The 22,281-nt window shown below is 38.5% G+C and overlaps 1 protein-coding gene across 2 annotated transcripts; it reads left to right on the top strand.

Annotated features, from left to right (window-relative positions):
• The first annotated feature begins 5,549 nt into the window (after positions 1-5,549).
• tagln3a (transgelin 3a) lies at positions 5,550-21,719 on the top strand. Of its 2 annotated transcripts, none has more exons than XM_052102076.1 (5): positions 5,550-5,700; positions 7,720-7,949; positions 9,075-9,249; positions 21,038-21,140; positions 21,521-21,719. In XM_052102076.1, exons 2-5 carry the CDS (start codon positions 7,770-7,772, stop codon positions 21,702-21,704), a joined length of 642 nt encoding a protein of 213 aa, XP_051958036.1. In that variant the 5' UTR covers positions 5,550-5,700; positions 7,720-7,769; the 3' UTR covers positions 21,705-21,719. The 2 variants fall into 2 exon arrangements, with proteins under 2 accessions (XP_051958036.1, XP_051958044.1); XM_052102084.1 differs by having other exon boundaries at positions 5,559-5,700; positions 7,723-7,949.
• Positions 21,720-22,281: the final 562 nt, after the last annotated feature.

The following is a 22,281-nucleotide window of genomic DNA, read 5'->3' as shown; positions in this document are numbered from 1 at the left end:
TATAATCAAAATTACGTGTTTCATAAAATCATTAAAAAAAAAGTCAAACATTTGACCCTCTCAAACTTCTTTTTATGAAACAAACATCTCCAAATGTTTGTTTCATAAAATGGCTACAACAGTGATTGTCAGGGACATTATTTGATGTTCCATTATATTTTCAGAGATTGGACATGAACTTTATTACCAGTACTACCTTCTAGGGGAATCTCTAAACTGCAAATGCAGGAACTGATCTTAGACTTTGCACTAAGATTAGACATCCTTCTCCAATGCCTTAGCCTAATGACATATTTCTCAGGAAAATATCAAATTGCACTTTTGCGCCACTTCGTTTACACCCCAGTTTGCATGCATAAACCCACTGAGAGCACAGACACTCCCACCCCCTCGTGCACTTTGTGCTGGCATGAAAATAGCGCTTAGAATTAGCGTTCTCATGAAAATTGGATAAGACTTAGCATACGTTCGTTGCATGTAGCGCTGTGCTTAATGCGTCATGAAAATGGAGCCCTTTATTGCATGTTCTTACATCGAAACACTTTTACTCTAATGCGTGACTTGTAAGGCGATACGTTGTAATGTTTGCATTATAAACTCAGCAAAAAAGAAAGTTGAAAGTGAGAGGACCTGCTTTTATTTTAAGCAAACTTAACATGTGTAAATATTTGTATGGACAGAAAAAGATTCAACAACCAAGACATAAGCTGAACAAGTTTCACAGACATGTGGCTAACAGAAATTGAATAATGTGTCCCTGAACAAAGGGGGTCAAAATCTAAAGTAACAGTCAGTATCTGGTGTGGCCACCAGCAGCATTAAGTACTGCAGTGCATCTCCTCCTCGTGGACTGCACCAGATTTGCCAGTTCCACCACTTCCACTTGCAAGTTCCCAGACATTTCTGGGGGGAATGGCCCCTAGCCCTCACCCTCCAATCCAACAGGTCACAGACATGCTCAATGGGATTGAGATCCAGACTCTTCGCTGGCCATGCCAGAACACTGACATTCCTGTCTTGCACGAAATCATGAATTTCTGTTGATTTAGTTTTGATTTGTATTATGTTTAAGTGGTTCAAGTAGAGAAGGAAGAGAGCAGTGACTGACACCTGCTCAGGTCAGTTGGATCTTAAAGTTGTGCTATTTTCTTACTGCAGTTCTGAGTTTGGACCGATGTTCACAAAGAACATCAGATAGCCAGGGGTTTTAGAGTGTAGTGTGGGCTGGCCTGGAGGAGAAGGGACAGAAGTTGTTTTGTATAGATGTTGTTAGACCATAGATATCCATTAATGTCTAACTATATAAATTTAATTAATATAAACAAACATTATGACATGATCATCTGCAATACGTTATAAGACGTTTCCTCTCAGATGGCAATAAGACATTCAGCAGATGTCTTTGAGACTTTTATAAGTTAAAATGTTTGTTAGTCTGAGATTTCTAAGATGTTTATCAGATGTTAATTAGAATGTGAAGCTTTTAAGATGAAAAGATCTAAAACAGACATCTCGGAGATGTACGTGTGCTATCTGGGACATTATCTGAGAGATGCATTACATTTAAAATTGCATGCAGTTTGCATGTAAATGAGAATTGAATTTGACTTGTATAGTCAGCAGATTTATAATTGAGTTTTCTATAGGTGCGTTTGCTGCTCCGTTTGTCAAGGGGGATCAGGCCAAGAAATGTTTATATCCGAAGAGACAGATTGGCTACTGGGACCCCAGCCACTCACACAACCAATGGGATTACACCATTCAACAGCAGGTGAGTCATCTTTCTGCAGTCTCATATTTGATTTCTTTCATGAAATTCCTTGCATTTATCAGTAATGACCATGTGTTTTAAATGCTGTTCCTCATTAGTATGCACATGGTCTCTGTTTGACAGGCAATGAATACTGGAATATTCTGAGAGCAGATGCTCAATATTACATGGACATGGTAAATCTCAAGTTTGACTGTTCTGTGGCTGAGTGAGGAACTTTCAAGGTGAAGTATGTAATTGTTTCATTGTTAAAATACTTTCAGCTTAATGTTGATAGACAACATAAGGAAGCCATTCGAGGTTGACCATGAAGCTTGAAACAGAGTGGCTCTGTGGCAGTATCAGAACATTGCTTTGATTAAGCATCATAATGACCAGCCTGACATAGTGGAGCAACATTAACTACATTTACATGCTAATCAATAATCCTTTTTTTTCCAGAACAAAGGCCATCTTAATCAGAATATGGACCGTAAGCAGAAAATAATATGCATGTAAGGGTCATTCTCATGAAATCTATCAAGTAAATGTCCTGGTCATATTTAACCCCAAATCTATGTGGAAAATATTAAATAAAAATGGATTTTTCATAAAGAAAATGAAGCCTACATTGAGAACCATTAAGATTTTTTGCATCCATCCATCCATCCATCTTCAACCTCTTATCCGAAGTCGGGTCGCGGGGGCAGCTGCTCCAGCAGGGGGCCCCAAACTTCCCTATCCCGAGCCACATTAACCAGCTCTGACTGGGGGACCCCGAGGCGTTCCCAGGCCAGTGTGGAGATGTAATCTCTCCACCTATTCCTGGGTCTTCCCCGAGGCCTCCTCCCAGCTGGACGTGCCTGAAACACCTCCCTAGGGAGGCGGCCAGGGGGCATCCTTACCAGATGCCCAAACCACCTCAACTGGCTCCTTTCGACGCAAAGGAGCAGCGGCTCTACTCCGAGCTCCTCACGGATGACTGAGCTCCTCACCCTATCTCTAAGGGAGAAGCCCGCCACCCTTCTGAGGAAGCCCATTTCGGCCGCTTGTACTCGCGACCTAGTTCTTTCGGTCATGACCCAACCTTCATGACCATAGGTGAGGGTAGGAACAAAAATTGACCGGTAGATTGAGTGCTTTGCCTTTCGGCTCAGCTCTCTTTTCGTGACAACAGTGTGTTAAATTATTTTCAGGACACTTAAGCACATTGCATCACTGCCTGGTTTGGGACTTGCACAGTTTCGGACCACAAAGCCCTGCAGAGGATAGTGAGGACAGCTGAGAAGATCATTGGGGTCTCTCTTCCCTCCATCAAAGACATTTACAAAAAACACTGTATCCGCAAAGCAACCAGCATTGTGGATGAACCCACACACCTCTCACACAAACTCTTTACCCTCCTCCCGTCTGGCAAGAGGTACCGAAGCATTCGGGCCCTCACGGCCAGACTGTGTAACAGCTTCTTCCCCCAAGCCATCAGACTTCTCAATACTCAGAGACTGGTTTGACACACACGTGTCCTGATTTGCACTTTAATTACTGTCACTTTATAACTGTCTGCTACCTCAATAACTGCTAAGTGTTCTATGCACAATCTCATAGTATGTTATGTTTACATTTTTAGAAACTGTCATCTTTTTGCACTACTGAGTTCTGGTCGGCGCTGCACTGTCTATTGTCCTGTTCATTGTCAGAAATTTGTTGTACTGTCCCGTACTTTTTGCACATGTTTGCATGTGCACTTTATATAGGTATATATAGGTTTTTTATATAGGTATTTTATTTCGTTGTGTTGTCTCATGTGGTCCTGTGTTGGTCCTTTGTTGTTTTTATGTAGCACCATGGTCCTGGAGGAACGTTGTCTCATTTTGCTGTGTACTGTACTAACTGTATATGGTTGAAACGACAATAAAAACCACTTGACTTGACTTGATTTTACCCACTTATTCTCATTACCGTAATCCTTAAGAAATTTTTACTTTTACTATTTCTATTGTTTTCAATGAGAATTCTTATTACCGTAACACAGTCATTTGTTTAACCGTATTACAAAAAAAAAGATGCTGTTGTACAATGATTGATTGAAATAAAATCAGCTAAAATGAAAGACAGTACAAAGGGAGAATTACTATGATGTATAAATACTTACACTTTTTCATTTTGCGGTAATAATACCATAATGACCATCTGTTTTGCATTGCGGTATGAGAATAAAATTTGCGTAACTGTCATGAAAACAATGTCTCGCTGTAAAAAGTTCTAATGGCCCTAAAAATAGGCTTCATTTTCTATAGGAAAAATATAATTTCTTAATTGTTTTTTATTGATCTGGTGTAAAGTAGGAACAGGACTTTTTATTTTTCAGATTTCTTGACAGAATCACCCATACATGTAGTCATTGTCTCCACCAGTGTTGTGAGTTTGGAGCTGGACAAATCTTGTTGATGACCAATAACAGACAGGGGGAGTGAGGGAAACTTGTATGGAAAAAGTGATTATTTTTGCAATTCAGTTTGGTGATGCTAGTGGTATAGAAATTACACTTTTCTCCTTTAAGTAGTCTAAATAGTGAGATGTTGTTGTAACAGAGCCAACAAGAGTAATATGTTATAATATAATAAAACAATAAATCTAAGTCTTTTGTTTTATCTATAGTGAGAACAATGGGCTTGAGATGGAATGTGAGAGCTCAGCTGTATGCACAAACATTGACTGACAGTGATTGACATGATAGACTGATTGATGGATTCATTAAATCAATAGAGAGTGATGAGGCAGCTTGGCTGATCTCAGGGTTGTGGGTAGGGCTAATTGCTTTTTGCAAATGGTTCTCTCAGAGATTGCATTTAATTTGCTAAAATACTGTCTTGCATAGAGACCAATATAAAGTGCTGTATGTACATCATACATTTATATTTTCAGTTATATATGTAAAAGAATACATTTGCAAGTACACAATAAAGAAGTCTGCTTTGCATCTGCATGCCCTATTATTTCTTTTTTTGGAGGGGGTAAAAGTGTTTTCAGAAAATTAGTTATAAGCTATTATATATTTAAGGTATAAGAGGCTATAAGGCACAATGGCTAAAGGCCCTTTAGGGTAAAATGCCTTTTTAATGTTCTGGTCCTATTTTATTCCAAAAACAAATAAACAAATTGTGTTTGCCTATAGAAAATGAATGATATTTATAGGGCCATTAAGAGTTTTTACATTGTGACATTAATGACTATTACACATATATTAGCCCCGAGTTCTCATTACCACAATACGAAAAAAAGAGGGTCATTATAATATTCTCATTATCGCAGTATATATTTGTATAAGTATATATTATTTAAATTGTAACATATTTATGCATCAAAGCAGTTCTCCCTTGGTATTGCATTTAATTTTTTATGTTTAATTATGAAAATATTTTTTATGCAATAACGCATTTCAACGTCATAACAAAATTCCATCACATCGAATTGCGTAATGTTTAACAAAATTAAATTAATTCACATTTTATTTAATTTAAAAGATTACTCAATTCAGTGTGATGGAATTCATCGTCATAAACTCTGACCTTGACCTTGCCTTACTGTATATCAAGCAACATATTCATCATGGCCTACTTTTCATGTATGCACACTGATGCTCTCATCCATGCACGATCAAGTCCTAACGGCTTTCAACGTCCTTATTGGCTGGCTGCGTCACGCATGTCACACATTGCGTTCTGTCAAGCCAATGATGAGCGCAACACTCCATTTTTACGTAACACTTTACCGTGCAGTTCCCAACCCAGTTCTCTGAGTGAGGATGCGTGATGCTCTGATTTGGCTACCTCCATGCAATGACGGATGCTGAGCTGTGTCCCACCCCCTCGCCCCATACGGATGCTCTTTCATGGTGCCAACAGACGGACATTACACGGGCGAGAAAAACAACAAACAGCCTTCGTCATGTAAGTATGTGCATGAATCCTCACTGGATTGTCAGTGATAAAATCATCCAGTGTAATAATATTTAACAATTAGTAACACAGTTGCGCGCAATGTTCTCGAAAAGATATGGATTTTTAATATGAGTGTTGGATGCTTCGTGCAGTTTAATGCGCATATTTAATAGTTTGTTGTTGAGTAACAATCCTGATATAGCGCAGGTTCTTGTAGTTTATTTAACACAGCGTAATTCATTATATTATCATCGTAATAACACGATGACTCAAAAAGTGCTGCGTGCCAATCCGTGGAGGAAAATGCGTTCATCACTATTTTGTCAGGTGGACATAAGGAAACGAAGCCATAACTGCCTGATTTCAGGATTTCTTATGATTTCATTTGGAAAGGTTAAAGCTGAACTTTCAATAAATAATTTTTTCACCTTAGGCCCAAAGTAGGGGAGACCATGGGTTGTTTGGTACAGAGCTCATTTCTGCTAATGTTGTAATTAACGTTCACGTTCTTGATTCTGTCGTAGAGTTTGAATGTAAAAATCTGTTCAGGTGAAGATAACTTTTCATTTTATTTGTCAAAATAAAGAAATAATAAACCCTCTCTTCTAAAACTGTTATATAAACAATACGTTGAAAGATTTTAAATATATTCATTTTAGTTAAAAATGATGGGTACAAGTCATTTTTATATAAGATTTGTAAGACTGCATGTTAAGCTAAGCTAGCTGGCTGGCTAACATCCTCACATGTTTATGTAAAATGGTTAACATTTATACAAGTTTATACATGTTCAAAATGTTCATATTAAATACAAAAATAAGTATATATATATATAATATATATAATTTTATTTTGATATTTTAATGACAATCATGTTAATCATTACTCATACGATCCTGTATATGATAAACGTGTTCAGTTCAGTTACCCTTTTAAAATAAACTGTTGTTTTTACTGTATTTCTGTGTAGCTTCTCTCTTGAAACGTGTGTGTGTCAACCAACCACAATATCATTTTAATCATTAACAATAAAAAAAATAATATTTGGTGACATTGAATGGATTTGTTTTTTACCTAAAAACTTGAGATTTCATTTGCATGAGTTGGGTATATTAACATTTGCCCCATCATACACTACATTCAACAAAGTATGAAGATTGTGCCAACTGCCAGACAACTTTGTTCTCCCCTACTCAGCCATAACAAGTATTGGGGGATCACCATAAGGGATCCACAATGTGCCTCTTACATTCAGATTAGTGGTCAACCAATATAAGTTTTACAATGAAATATTTTTGAACTACTATCTCCCAATCCCTGTCTTAAATACTGTATGTCGTTGTAGCCTTTTAAAGTCCTTCTAGTAAGTTCTTTATATACTAATCCCAAGACTACATAATTTCAACCCCCTCAAATTTGTAGCCTATTTTATGCAACTACTTAACATTTGAATATAGCAAAACCATTAATTGTACCACATAACAGTCCATATTCTTATGTTTTGTTCAAATATCCATATTTTTTTACCAATAACAGAGCTGAAATATTGCGCTTGATGAAGCTAAGATGTGTAAATTTGTATAAATACAGATATATACTGTAAGGGTTCTGTTTGAACTAGGATGTCAAAGGCATTGCATGATTATCCTCCTTTAAATAAGATGTCAGAAAGGTCAAAGCATTGTATAATTAATGAGGGAAATGTCACAGCATAATGGGGTTGAAAAGAAAGTTAAAAAAAGTGAGGGACAGATATAATTTTTTAATTTTAATAAAAGTAAAGTAGAATTAAACATGTGTTACTGAATAAAGTGTAATGAAGGGGAACATGCAAATGGGCTGATATTCTGATGCAAAACAAACAAAACAAAGTTTTTTTAAATAAGTGCATTACACAACAACAGTCAAAATGTATCATTGTGACTACATTTTGTACCATGTGTGTGTGTGTGTGTGTGTGTGTGTGTGTGTGTGTGTGTGTGTGTGTGTGTGTGTGTGTGTGTGTGTGTGTGTTTGTTCATACCCTAGCAGTTCAGATCATCTCTGGTGTAGGTCGGTGTTGATGTCTGAGTGCTGCCATGGCAAACAGGGGGCCAAGCTATGGGCTCAGCCGTGAGGTCCAAGAGAAGATTGAGCAGAAGTATAATGCTGAGCTGGAGTCTAAGCTGGTGGAATGGATCCTTGTCCAGTGTGGAAATGACCTGGAACGGCCAGAACCTGGCAAACAGAACCTCCAGAAATGGCTCATGAGTGGAACAGTATGTGTTTTATGTTGGAATTAGAAAGAAGGAAAACTGTGGAGACATCTAAAACCATGTTGCCCCTTCCAGGCCATCGTGGAAAGTACTTGAAGGAACATGTCATAAATAGTTTTCATCATTTTATTTTGTTAGTTAAAAATTAAATGTTGGTCACTCTTTTTCACACGGTACCAGAAACAGCACCATGTTTTGTAAACTGGAATAATGACATCTTCTGGTGTTAGGAATAATAGTATCTATCAGGCTTCTTCCATATAACTTCACCAAGATTAGGTGGTAGTATTTAAGACTATGTAATAGCTGAACACCATATAGGCATCATTAACGTGTAACTGAGGGTGGTCATATATGTTAATGTATTCATACTGTAGGTTAAGTTGTAGATGAATGTTGTGGAGTTTCAGAGCTAGACATTTATATGAGCTTTGTTGCTCTTTTTGAAATGAGCAGAAAATGTGTTTGTATAGTAAATTGAATTCTCTTCTCAAAATATAAAAAAAACCTATTTTGACTATTCATTATGTGAACCCTATCTAAGTAAAAGACAGCTGTGAGATATGTAGTTATTGCTTTAGTCGCCTGGATAAATGAGATTATTGCAGAAATGGAAGCGCAGCGTAGTTCTAGCAGGAAGACTAGCAGCTGTACATAATCACGTCATTAGCTGGGTAATTCCTAGCCAATCGCATGTAAGCCATTGCTTTATAAGTCCACACACAATCTATCACATTGCTGGTTCGGTGTGCTAACACTGCAACCTCCACCACCCCACCACCACCAGTTGAGCCCCGTCCCGCACTGGGGTAGGCTCCTCGCCCCTGCCTCCTATCTACGGCAGGACATGACGGTTCCGGGTACAACTCCCTCGGAACGCCGGACGGGGCCTACGCCAAAGAGAGAGACATCACTTTCTGTTTTACATCTATCAAATAAATGGCATCTTAAACTTCACTCAAGCCTGCGTGTCTTCCCGATAGAACTGACTCGATGGGTTTTGCATGGTTCTGGATATGCTCTGTAAGAGAATGTTTTCTGGCACATGTAGATAAAGATGCCTATAACTCAGCATTCTGGGTGCAATATAAATTATATGTCTCCCTGCCTTCCCTCTCCCCACCACAGATTCTGTGTCGTCTTATCAACAGTCTTTACCCCAGTGGAATGGAGCCCATTAAGAAAATTACAGAAAGTAAAATGGTCTTTAAACAAATGGAGAAGATTTCTCAGTTCTTGCAGGCTGCTGAAGAATATGGAGTCAACAGAGGAGATATATTCCAAACCGTTGATCTTTGGGAAGGTAACACACACACACACACACACACACACACACTAAAAGAGTCTGATGATTAAGTCTAAACAGTTGAAATGAACATGCAGAATGTTTTGATTTCATGTTTTAATTTTTACATGAGTGGTGCAAATAGTCAAATGACCACAGCTTTATAATTCCACTTTGCCCTTCTAATAAATGGTGTGTGTGTCTCAAAGCTCCATAAAAGAACGCAAGTAAAACCTGTAATAAAACACATACAGCTACCATATTTGGTACATATAAGGTTTAAAGGGTCTGTTATTAATTTATTAATAAAATTGTTCTGGCTCATATAAATCATGCTCACAGGACAAGTAAACATGTAAGTCATCATGAATACATTTAACAATTGTGACCACTAGGAAAACAAGTTATACATATACAGTATGTATATGGACAATACTACAGAGTTTAAAATGTAGTTTCACAATAAAAAAGTGATAAAAAACTATTAAGAATTTAGATATTGGATATTTCATAATATGTTCGGATCTATTTTAACCCAAGGCATTAATTGACATGATAATAATATAAATATACTGTATACAAAAACATAATTTATAGTATATTTTATATTAGGAAGTGGCTGTCCCAAATCCCAACCCTTAATGTTCAATTTATGAAAATACTCAATTATAATATATATATATATTTTTTTAAGTGTTTATTATTATTTTTTATTTATTTAAGATTTATCCTTAGATTTTATGGCAATATTTAGATTCTATTGAGGCTTTAATTTTTTAATAATTACACTATATCTAAGCATTTATTGCATCTGAAAGCGTCACAAAAACTGGGGACGTGAAGCAGTGCCCTGGAGCTTAAGTAGAAGTATGTGTGCAAGATTCCTCAAACTTATATGACGGATGAAATAAACCATGGAAATTGTTCAACTCAGTCCGTTACATATTTGTAGTGCAACCGCTGTGCGTTATCTGTAAAGCTGGCACTTGCGTTTCAATGGCAAAAAAGTCAGAAAATACAACGAAGAACACAAAAGTCTCCATACTGAATATAATGTAAAATGAGCAACACGTCAGCTCAAGGAGTGTTTGTCATTAAAAATGTATCGTAATATTAGAGAAGTAGGCTATACCTGGTTTAGTAGAATACAAATATTTGATCTTTTCTGTTTTTATTTTCTGTTTAATTTTATGGGCATAATTATATCTTTTAATATTACATTAATGTATTAATTTCATTACATTACATACATTTCATCCATAATTTTTGATAAAACTAAACTAAATTGAAAATGAAGTAGAAAAAACAACATTAAAATTAGAAATAATAATAACTCTGGTTGTAATAACTAACACAGCTTTCACTTTCTTTGGTGTATTTTTGAGTGGAGGGAAAAAGCAACAAATAATTTAAATGTCAACAGAATGCAATAAGAAGTGTGTTGAAGAACAGTTTTGTCTTCATACACCTAAAGTGTTTTTGTTGCATTTGTATTGACATTTTTTTTTTCTTATTTTACAATTTTTTACAATCTTACAATTTTAATTCATGAACAGATTCATTCTGACTCTGCCCCTTTTTGACTCAGACTCAACTTGGACTCGATTGTTTAAAGACTTGGACTTGACTAAGGTGGACTCGAAACCAACACTAATTTACAGTGTGCCAATGTACAAACTTGAACAGATGGAAGGCTATTTACATGTGCTCAAAATATCAAAGCAAAAATGAATACAAAACGTATCAAAGAAAAAAATGAATACAAAATATAATTAGATAGATAGACAGACAGGCAGACAGACAGACAGACTCGTATACACAAGTTGTAAGAATCACTCACAGTACCACTAATACTTGTTTGCATGAGCTCCCAAAGGGCACTCGCTAACAATGAGCTTGGGTTCCCTTTTATAGCCCATGACTCCTCCCACTTTGGAGCAAACCATAAAACAGGTAAGTATAATTTGTAAGTACATTTACTTATATATAAACCATAACCTCCACATATTCATCATATATTCCTTAAAACAAGAATAAACATGGCAACTAACAATATACCTGAATAATTCGCCATTTCTTTAGAGGTATTTACCATCGCTTGTTACCCCTTCTAATTACATGCATGGTTTCGTCAGTTTTTGGTTACACTGCACCGATTCCTGTAGCTGAAGCGTCCACCTACACCAGGAAGAGCTGCGAAAAACTAGACTCTGTAGGACCAGGCTTGAACATATTTTCTTCTTCAGGTTGTTGAATCTTCCCGGTTTTAGTCAGGTACACAGGGACATGCACAGACATTTTGGGGGCAGAGGCTCAAGTTGAAAAAAAGGGAACTTCTATTTATTTGTTTTTTGTTAAACAAAACATTAAATATATTAACACAACTCTGACTTCCTTACCAATTTATTTTAATTCCCTCACACTCATGCAATTGTTTCATACTCAACCGATTTCTTCAAAAGAATCAGTTCACACAGAGACCATGGTCTTCTTAAGTATTCACTAGGTTTATCACAAGAGCCGGCAACAGCAAAGGAATCTATGCCACAATGTGCATGTTTTCTATGCTATTAGTTTCAATTTAGAATAAATGACTGCACCAAGGTGAGGGATATAGTTTCACTAATCATTTTTTTATAATGTAAAAAAGGTAATAAATCGTTTGAATTATTTTGGTGTTATTTGAATACATAATATTTCAATGTATGCAAATTAGCGCATTTTAATTTTTTAACCACTAATTTGTATATCAATGTGGCGATTGTGATGACGTCATTAGACACACATTTTATTGTATTCACCTGTAGTGTCGGCATTAAGTACAGTACATTAGCCTGTATGGCCATGATATATTGCCTTAGCTAAACCGTAGCTAACTTATTACTACATTAGCTAGTAGCTCATGAGTCATGCATGTTAGCAAGACACAATTTAACTATATCTGGCTTTTGGCTAATTAGCTGTAGAGTCGAGGCACTGGTAACTTGGTCTTTTGTTCATCACCACTCACCTCCACAGAAGCCAAGAAAAACACAACTGGGATAGGAGCTGGGAGCTGCTGCCTGCCTTTCTGTGTGTCTGATGTGCCGATATGTGCTGCGCGGAGACACTGAGGGAGAGAGAGAGAGGGAGGGAGGGCATCGGAACTCTGCAAAGTCTTATCTCCCGACCTGATATTTAGATTTTTTACTCAATAAATTTAGGGATAAAAAGCATCCCAGATAAAGGGCACTTTCTCTCGAGGTAGAAAAATGGCAGATGCTCAAGCCCCCTTTGATGTCTACATGTGTACTTGCCTGGTGGTGCTGCAATGGAGGAAAAGCTTGGGATACATTTTATGTACCAGGACCTTACCTCCTTCATCTTAGGTCTTGGGCTCTGCTGTATTGCCTCCACTTTATTGACTTGTGGTCGCAGCTCACCATTGCCCAGATTATACCCGAGGTAGCTGGTTTCCTGCCAAACCCACTCACACTTTGCCAAATTCAGGGTCAACTCACATCTTTGATCTTCTTTAAGCTCTGCTGCAAGTGTTCCAGGTGTTCTGCCCAGGTGTTTTCATGTATCACCACATCATCGAGGTAGGTAGCAGACCATCCCTCGTAGCCCTGCAGAACTTGGTCCAACAACCTTTGAAAAGTTTTAGGTGCCCCATGCAGATCAAAGGGGAGAATAATGAATTGGATCAGCCCCAGCGAAGTCCGAACATGGTGTATGTCTTAGAGGCATCTATTTGTGGCATTGAAGTTCAGCCTTCTTTGAGTCCGTCAGATGGTCTAGCTTCACTGCTGATGGCTGACTCTGTGCTCTCCCCTCTGGTTCCAGCTCTTCATCCTTCATATCTTCCACCTTCCATATCAGGAGCAATGTTTCAGTGGTCTTATTGGTTGGCTCCTTCCATTCTTAATTAGGTTTACATATGTATGTTTCCCTTGTCGGGGTGGTGGATCTCATAGGTTACCGGCCCCATCTTCCGTATGACAGTTTATGGCCACTGCCACCTGGCCAGCAGCTTGTTTGTCAATGCCGCCAGTCCTGTCGTCAGCTTGTGCTCCCTCACCCAAGTATGGCAGTCGTATGGGAGCACACGAAGTAGCTCTAGGATGATAGTCTCAACAATCTCTGCCTTACAGTGCAGCTCAGGTCTCACCCAACATCGATAGAGATTCTGCAGGTGATGGTAGGTCTCTGTTTGTGATTCCTCGGCTGGAACAGAGGTCACCCAGAAGCACTGGCAGTTGGTCATCGGAGAGATGTTAAACCAAGAGCACCTCCTTTAGTTCCCTGTACACCTCTGCTTGCTCTTCGTCCAACACTATGTAAGCCTCCAGTGCCTGTCCTGTCAGCAATGGAACAGACCAACAGCTCCACTCCTCCTCAGGCCACCTCCAAGTCCTGGCCAGATGCTCAAAGTGATAGTTTTTGATGTCGTCCCCCTCCGACTCAGATTGGGGTATTGGCTGTCTAGCCGAAGCAGAAACCATTTGTGAGTAGTTGTTTCATGCTTTTAAGTTGTTGACGCTCGGGCTCGCTGCAGGCCAGACAGACTGCAGGATAGACTCCTGTAGACCCCGGAGCTCCAGCATATTCACTGTGACATGCCACAGGAATTTTTAGGGCCCAAGCTCTGAAGGTGTGGAGGCTCTATTGTTCTTCTAATGATTATTATTAATATTATTCTCTTCAAGGTTTTCGGTACTTTTGGGGTATTTAATATATGTGAAAACTCTTTTTTTGTGATTAACATTTTTATTGATTTATACAAAACATATATTCACAGAATCAACATTTAACCCCCACCACTACCCCTCCCAATCCCTGACCCCCAACAAACATTCCTGTGGTCACACATGAGTATACACACACACACACACACACACACACACACACACAAATATATAAGAATCACACACATTTATAACTATACCTTTCTCTTCACTGCCCCTCCCCAAGAGCTAAATAGTTGCACCATTTCCCAACAAACACATCCAAGTTCCCCAGACTTCAAAATAATGCTTCCTCAAAAGCCGCCACCCTCACCATCTCCATGTACCACTCCTGAAATGGGAGCCCTCCAGCAGACGTCCATCCCCTTAAAACAACTTGTCTGGCGATCATAACACTGGTTAGAACCCAATTTATTTTATGTGTTTATTCCCAATATTGATGACCACCATATCGCCTAAAATACAGATTTTGGGGCAAAATTAAATTTGAGTGCCCAATACGTCACACACAAAACTCTGAACCTTTAACCAAAATTCTTGGATCTTAACACACCACCAAAAATCATGGTTTGTGTCTCCATCTTCTGATTGGCACCGCCAGCAGGTGTGTGTGTCTAGAGGGTGTCCAATAGAATCGATGTAAAATCTAGAATTGCATAATATGCACCCTTGCATCTCTAGGTGCAGACTTGGCATTTTTTAGAATCCTAGCCCACACTCCCTCCTCCAATACCAAGTTTAAATCTTTCTCCCATAATCTCTTGAGAGAAGTTGAAGCTCCGTCCCCACACTCTGAATTAGCAGAGAGTAATACACTGATGGCTCATGACCTTTTCCAAAAGCAGTAATCACCACTCCCAGAGGATCTGCCATTTTAGGGGAAGTATGCTACTCCCAAAAATAGAACAGAGCAGGTGGCACAGTTTTAAATACTGAGATATCAAATCTCATATAGGTTACCGAGTGTATTAACTTCTCTCACAATCCACTCTGACCAGCAGGGGTGTTTCTAGGACTTGAGGAGGTTCGGGGCTAAGCCCTCCCCCATTTAAGCTGGTGTGGCTTTAGGTGACCCCCCATCTATTTTAAATAAACTGCACTCTGGCACCTTGCTTACAATGAAAGTACATTGATTCCTACAGGATTTTGTGAGACTTTGGGTGGGTGGTCCTCCGATCCTCTAGGGGGGTTTGGGGGCATGCTCCCCGTTTTTTTTTTTACATTTTAAAGTTAAATACTTCCATCTGGTGCACATTGAGAGCAAAATTAAGAGTCTAGTGTTGTGCTCTTGTAAACAATTTTGTGCTCTTAAAGCTGCAATTGGCAATTTTGAAATAAATTTAATTGTGAGAAACAGCCATATACATGATGCATTTCACCCCCAGCCAGGGTTTAATTGACAGAGCCAAGGCCTGCCTCGCCAAAAGCGACTGGCTAAAATTAGCTGGATTAACACTACCTGACCCACAATTTTCACTTAGAGCAAGAGTCTGTTGTGCTAAATAATCTCTTACATTGCCTCATTTAACTTAGACACCATGTCTACATTTAACTTCTTCATCTGAGTTTTGACGTCTCTTAAAATATTTTTGTATGCTCATTCTGAAAAGCAGGGTAAAAACTAGGGATGTCAGTTTCAGCTTTTTATCTTTTAATGTTACCTAAGACTGCTAACAGTAGCTAGCTAGTGAAGCCATAACCAGTGTAACGTTATGCCAATTAACCTAGTACACTAACGTTAATTTACGTAAATCATCATGATTGTAACTTCGGCAATAATATTATCTGTTTGCTCTTGTACACTGATGATGATAAATTGTGTGTGGAGTAGTGTATAAATGCAGTGGATACATTTAATGTTAGTTAACGTTAATTATCTCAAAGATTACCTCCTCAACCAAATAATGTTAGGCGGATCCAGGAATACTCCAGTGCATATATCTGTGAGTGCGTGTGAGCGCGTGAGTTTACAGCAGCGGGTGAGGAGCTGACTGGTGCACGAGAGAGAGCACAAAACACAACCTTTTATTTTATGTTATTACGAGACTAAGAATTGTACAAATGTTTTCAGTTCATTATGAGACCGTGGCGGGGCAAATGAGACTGTGGCGGGCCACCAGAGTCTAGTCTATTAATGGGAAACACTGAAGTACTTGTGTTGTTCATTGGAAATTTCAATGTGTACCTCAAAAATGGCTAATATCCTGATTTATTGTTAAACAGTAAAACAATTTATTTTGGTGTAACATTAGTTTACTCTAATATGAACATCTAAGTCAGTCAGTTGCTGGTACTAGTATAAGTGGACTAGCACACCCCATGCAGACCATTTTTTCAACCGTTTTGATTTACTTTTCCTATGAGACAAACCCGGATAAACCACAATGAGGGACAGGTGTCACCCACTGGCTATGGCAATTATATATTTCTCCACCAAATTTACACTTATTTCTAAATACAAGCACAACATTATATTTATTTCTTGAATTTGGACATTTGGTGGGGTGACCAAATAGAGGACACATTTTTCACCGGGGGGGTGGATAATAGGGTTCAAAACAGTGATACTATGAATGCAAACTTTAATACAGTGAAAAAGACACTCTATTAGCATAACATAAATATATATAAATAAATATACATTTCCAACATTCGTTTGAATATCCATGTACTAAAATAAAATATATGATGCCGTAAGTTTACCTTAATTTACTATTACTATTATTTTGAATGGCAATGGAAAATGAAGCAATGTGATAATTTTACCTGGTCACAAAAAGTAGCCTGTTAATTTGCATCGCAGAGCTAATGTGTGCTTCTAAATCACTTGCACCTTTATTAGTAACTGACACATAAGTGCCAGCTTTACATGTCATACATTCTGCTTTCCACTGGTCTCCACATGGACGAAAGCATGGAAATCTTTTGTGCAAATCTGCATTAATTTGCAATTTCATTTGGGCATTCTTTCAACTCAGCTGTCATTTGCTGCTACTATCAGTGTCAAGCATCTGTTTGATGCTGAACACAATAGTGTTCACGGAGAGATTGACTATTCAATTTTGGTCTTATTTTGGTCTTGCTATGCTAGAAGGCGGGACTTAAAAAGAGGAGTTAAAGCAATGCAAATATGCATGCAAACACATTAGCAAAGTAGTAGACCAGATGCACATCATCATGCAACTAAAGCTGAATCATGGACATTATCGCAAATGTAGAAATCCAAGCCGGAAACTTTTTAAGGTCTGGAAAAGAGGACATGTCTGGGAAAAAGTGGACAAAAGTCTCCCTAATGTTGCTCTAGGGGACTTACACATTTTTGCTTCACTATAATCAAGGACTAAGTCATCAAATGATTAAAGTCTCAAATATTATATAATGAGGGATGCCAGCAGCATGCAACATCTCTTCAAGATCAATAAAAAAAAGCCCTGATTATCAACCACTTTGAACCCTGTGATTTCCAGCTTATGGCCTGTTATGTCAAGCTGATTCGGAAAAAGCATGTCCAGGAATTTCACCATATCCCGACCTTCTTTGGCTTCAGGAATTCCGATTATTCTAATATTATTCTGCCATTTACTGTTCTCCAAGTCCTCCAATATCTCCCAGATGTGCTCCAAATCCACCTTGGTAGCTAGCAGATTAGCAGCTAGTTCCCTCTCCAATTACTCAAGATAGTCGATCCGTTTCTCGACATCCCCCACACTTGTGACCACCTCAGTGAATTTTGTCTCCATTGGAGTGATCAATCGACATATTACAGCAAGATCTTCCAAGTCAGGAACAACCTTATTTTCCATTGCCGACATGTTCAAAAATTCTCGTTGAATTTCCCTCACTTCTCCAGCCAAATCGTGGGCTCAGTGGGCTCTGTAACACCCCCTTGAAAATGGGCATGTAATAGCATCCTCATTTTCATCTAGAGTCACCAAATTTGGCACACATATTAATCTCACCAAGCCAAAAAACTTTCATACTTACAGTCATTAGCTCACCCCACAGGAAGTTGGCCAGTTTGGATATTCGGAAAATCACTGTCTCTGAACATAGCTGGATCTTCATATGGAAACAAATACAGTCAGGTCCATAAATATTGGGACATGGACACAATTCTAATCTTTTTGGCTCTATACACCACCACAATGGATTTGAAATGAAACGAACAAGATGTGCTTTAACTGCAGACTTTCAGCTTTAATTTGAGGGTATTTACATCCAAATCAGGTGAACGGTGTAGGAATTACAACAGTTTTATATGTGCCTCCCACTTTTTAAGGGACCAAAATTAATGGGACAATTGGCTGCTCTGCTGTTCCATGGCCAGGTGTGTGTTATTCCCTCATTATCCCATTTACAAGGAGCAGATAAAAGGTCCAGAGTTCATTTCAAGTGTGCTATTTGCATTTGGAATCTGTTGCTGTCAACTCTCAATATGAGATCCAAAGAGCTGTCACTATCAGTGAAGCAAGCCATCATTAGGCTGAAAAATCAAAACAAACCCGTCAGAGAGATAGCAAAAACTTTAGGTGTGGCCAAATCAACTGTTTGGAACATTCTTAAAAAGAAAGAACGCACCGGTGAGCTCAGCAACACCAAAGGACCCGGAAGACCACGGAAAACAACTGTGGTGGATGACCGAAGAATTCTTTCCCTGGTGAAGAAAACACCCTTCACAACAGTTGGCCAGATCAAGAACACTCTCCAGGAGGTAGGTGTATGCGTGTCAAAGTCAACAATCAAGAGAAGACTTCACCAGAGTGAATACAGAGGGTTCACCACAAGATGTAAACCATTGGTGAGCCTCAAAAACAGGAAGGCCAGATTAGAGTTTGCCAAACAACATCTAAAAAAGCCTTCACAGTTCTGGAACAACACCCTATGGACAGATGAGACAAAGATCAACTTGTACCAGAGTGATGGGAAGAGAAGAGTATGGAGAAGGAAAGGAACTGCTCATGATCCAAAGCATACCACCTCATCAGTGAAGCATGGTGGTGGTAGTGTCATGGCGTGGGCATGTATGGCTGCCAATGGAACTGGTTCTCTTGTATTTATTGATGATGTGACTGCTGACAAAAGCAGCAGGATGAATTCTGAAGTGTTTCGGGCAAATTATCTGCTCATATTCAGCCAAATGCTTCAGAACTCATTGGAAGGCGCTTCACAGTACAGATGGACAATGACCCGAAGCATACTGCGAAAGCAACCAAAGAGTTTTTTAAGGGAAAGAAGTGGAATGTTATGCAATGGCCAAGTCAATCACCGGACCTGAATCCGATTGAGCATGCATTTCACTTGCTGAAGACAAAACTGAAGGGAAAATGCCCCAAGAACAAGCAGGAACTGAAGACAGTTGCAGTAGAGGCCTGGGAGAGCATCACCAGGGATGAAACCCAGCGTCTGGTGATGTCTATGCGTTCCAGACTTCAGGCTGTAATTGACTGCAAAGGATTTGCAACCAAGTATTAAAAAGTGTAAGTTTGATTTATCTAATCAATCTGTCCCATTACTTTTGGTCCCTTAAAAAGTGGGAGGCACATATACAAACTGTTGTAATTCCTACACCGTTCACCTGATTTGGATGTAAATACCCTCAAATTAAAGCTGAAAGTCTGCAGTTAAAGCACATCTTGTTCATTTCATTTCAAATCCATTGTGGTGGTGTATAGAGCCAAAAAGATTAGAATTGTGTCAATGCCCCAATATTTATGGACCTGACTGTAGAATAATATTAGCATATTCAGCCATTCAGTTTTATGCAGAGCTATAGATCATGATGGATGTTTCTGGTTCTGACAGACCTAACTAAAGCATCCTAATTGTGAGTTGAAGGATAAATGATGTGTATGTCTGGTTAAATAGATGAGTCTTTAGTCTAAACTTAAACTGAGTGAGTGTGTCTGCATCCCGAACTGTGTTAGGAAGACAACTTCATAGTTTAGGAGCCAAGCATCCCTATGTGGATTTTGATATTCTTGGAATTATTAACAAGCCAGAAATTTGTGATCATAATGAACGTGATGGAATATAGCGCGTCAGAAGGTCACTTAAGTACTGTGGAGCTAGACCATTCAAAGATTTGTATGTAGTTAACAGAATTTTTAAATGAATACAAAATTTTACATGTAGCCAATGTAACAATTATAAAATTGGGCTAATATTATCATATTTCTTAGTTCTAGTCAGCACTCTGGCAGCTGCATTTTGAACCAATTGAAGCTTATTTATTGAACTTGCCGAACATCCTCCCAGTAATGCATAACAATAATCTAGTCTTGAGGTCAGGAACGCATTAATACATTTTTGGGCATATAATATCTCCCCGGGGAAGCATGTATAAGGAGAAAAGCAGAGGTCCTAAAACTGATCCCTATGGCACTCAATACAATTCCTCGTTTACACATACAAAGAGGTAGCTGTTTGATATATAGGACCTAAACCATGCTAATTCAAGTCCACTAATGCCAAAATAATTCTCCAGCCTATTCAAGAGAATGTCGTGATCTGTCGTGTCAAAAGCAGCACTAAGATCTAAAAGCACTAGAAGAGAAATGCAGCCGCGATCAGATTATAAGAGCAAGTCATTTGTAACTCTTAGGCGCAGTCTCTGTACTGTAATGGGGCCTAAATAGCGGTTTGATGTCCTAAGGATAGCAAGGGGTTAATAATATTAAGAAGTGTTTCTGAGATTACTGGGAACCTTAGTTGGGATTGGATCTAACATACATGTTGTGGCTTTTGAGTTTTTTATATGTTTTGTTAGCTCTTCAAAATAGTCCTCTTGCTCACTGGGGTATTCATTTTTATGACAGGATCTTCAATGACCTTCTTCAATGAAACTTCTCATCGAGGACTTTAAGACATAACTGCATAATTTTCTGTAAAGCTGCTTTAAGATGGCGTGTATTGTGAAAAGCCCTATACAAATAAAAATGACTTGGCATGGTGTTTAATTGTGTGTAGCATTTGAGATATTGTCATTAGCATGGTGGACATGGTGTGAAAGATGCTTTGGTCAGGTTGTATTGTGTTACAGCAATGATTGTTTATTTAAGACATTTTGGTGTGTTTTTAAGGAAAGGACATGGCTGCAGTCCAGAGGACACTGGTGGCTCTGGGAAGTGAAGCTCTAACAAAGGATGACGGTTATTACCTTGGAGACAAAGACTGGTTCCATAGGTGAGCTGGTCAAATAGTTTGTTACTCCAAGGCCAGGTCCACACCAATGTTTTCAATTGAAAATGCATTGATTTTATGCCTCTCATCCACAATGTAATGCCATTTTCCTCCACAGACAATGTAAACTTTAGAAAACACTCTCTAGTACTACATACTTTGGAAAAAAAAAATGACATTAGGAAGTGGAAAACGTTTTAAACCAAAAACTTAGTGGACGTTGCTGTGTATGGTCAGTTAGATGGACCAGACTCTATGCTGAAAGTCAAAAGTCTGTTGCTAATAGACTAATCAAATCAAATTTGTTATGCATTGTATTATCGCATTATTATTATTATTACAACCCATTATGCACACTTTCTGTAAAAACTATTGTGTTTTAGGAAAACAAAGGGAAACAAGAGGGAGTTTTCTGAGGAACAGCTGCGTCAAGGCCGTAGTCTAATTGGATTTCAGATGGGAAGCAATCGTGGAGCATCTCAGGCTGGCATGACGGGGTATGGCACCCCACGTCAAATCATGCGGTATGACTCTCCTCGACACAATGGAGATGAAAGCAATCCCTAAATACAACACTGTTAAGAATGATTAAAATCTCTATTGGAGATAAACAGTCAGTTGTAGAGGATATGTGTGTACCATATTTACAGTGCTGTGAGAAATTATGCACACCCCATGAAAGTTTTTTTTTTTTTTTTTTCCTTCAACATGTTGGCATATCAATACTGAAGCTTTATTTAGACCATATTAATGTGTGAAGGTGATAATTTAACAAATAAAATGTGAAAATTTGACTTGACTCAACAAAACTATCTACAGAAATGTCTTCTGTGGACAAAATAAGCAAACACTTACATTTAGTAGCTGGCATTTCCCCTTTAGCAGAAATACCTTCTTGTAAAAAATTATTTTGTTAGTCTTTTATTCTGTGCTGCAGAATTGCTTTATGAGGGATTTCTTGCATGTACTGTACGGCCCACATCAAGCCCTCCTACAGCATTTCTATTGAATTGAGATCTGGACTTTGACTTGACGATTCCAAACTCCTCCATTTCTTTTTATGAGCCACACCTTTGTGGATTTGCTTGCTTGTTTTGGGTCATTATCAAAGGTCCACTTTGCAAGTTTGCTGGACCCTTAAGCA

Source organism: Xyrauchen texanus, chromosome 3, assembly GCF_025860055.1.
Source record: "Xyrauchen texanus isolate HMW12.3.18 chromosome 3, RBS_HiC_50CHRs, whole genome shotgun sequence".
Taxonomy (NCBI): Eukaryota; Metazoa; Chordata; class Actinopteri; order Cypriniformes; family Catostomidae; genus Xyrauchen; species Xyrauchen texanus.
The sequence above is the reverse complement of the archived record's forward strand: the minus strand, read 5'-3'. Positions and strand labels throughout refer to the sequence as shown.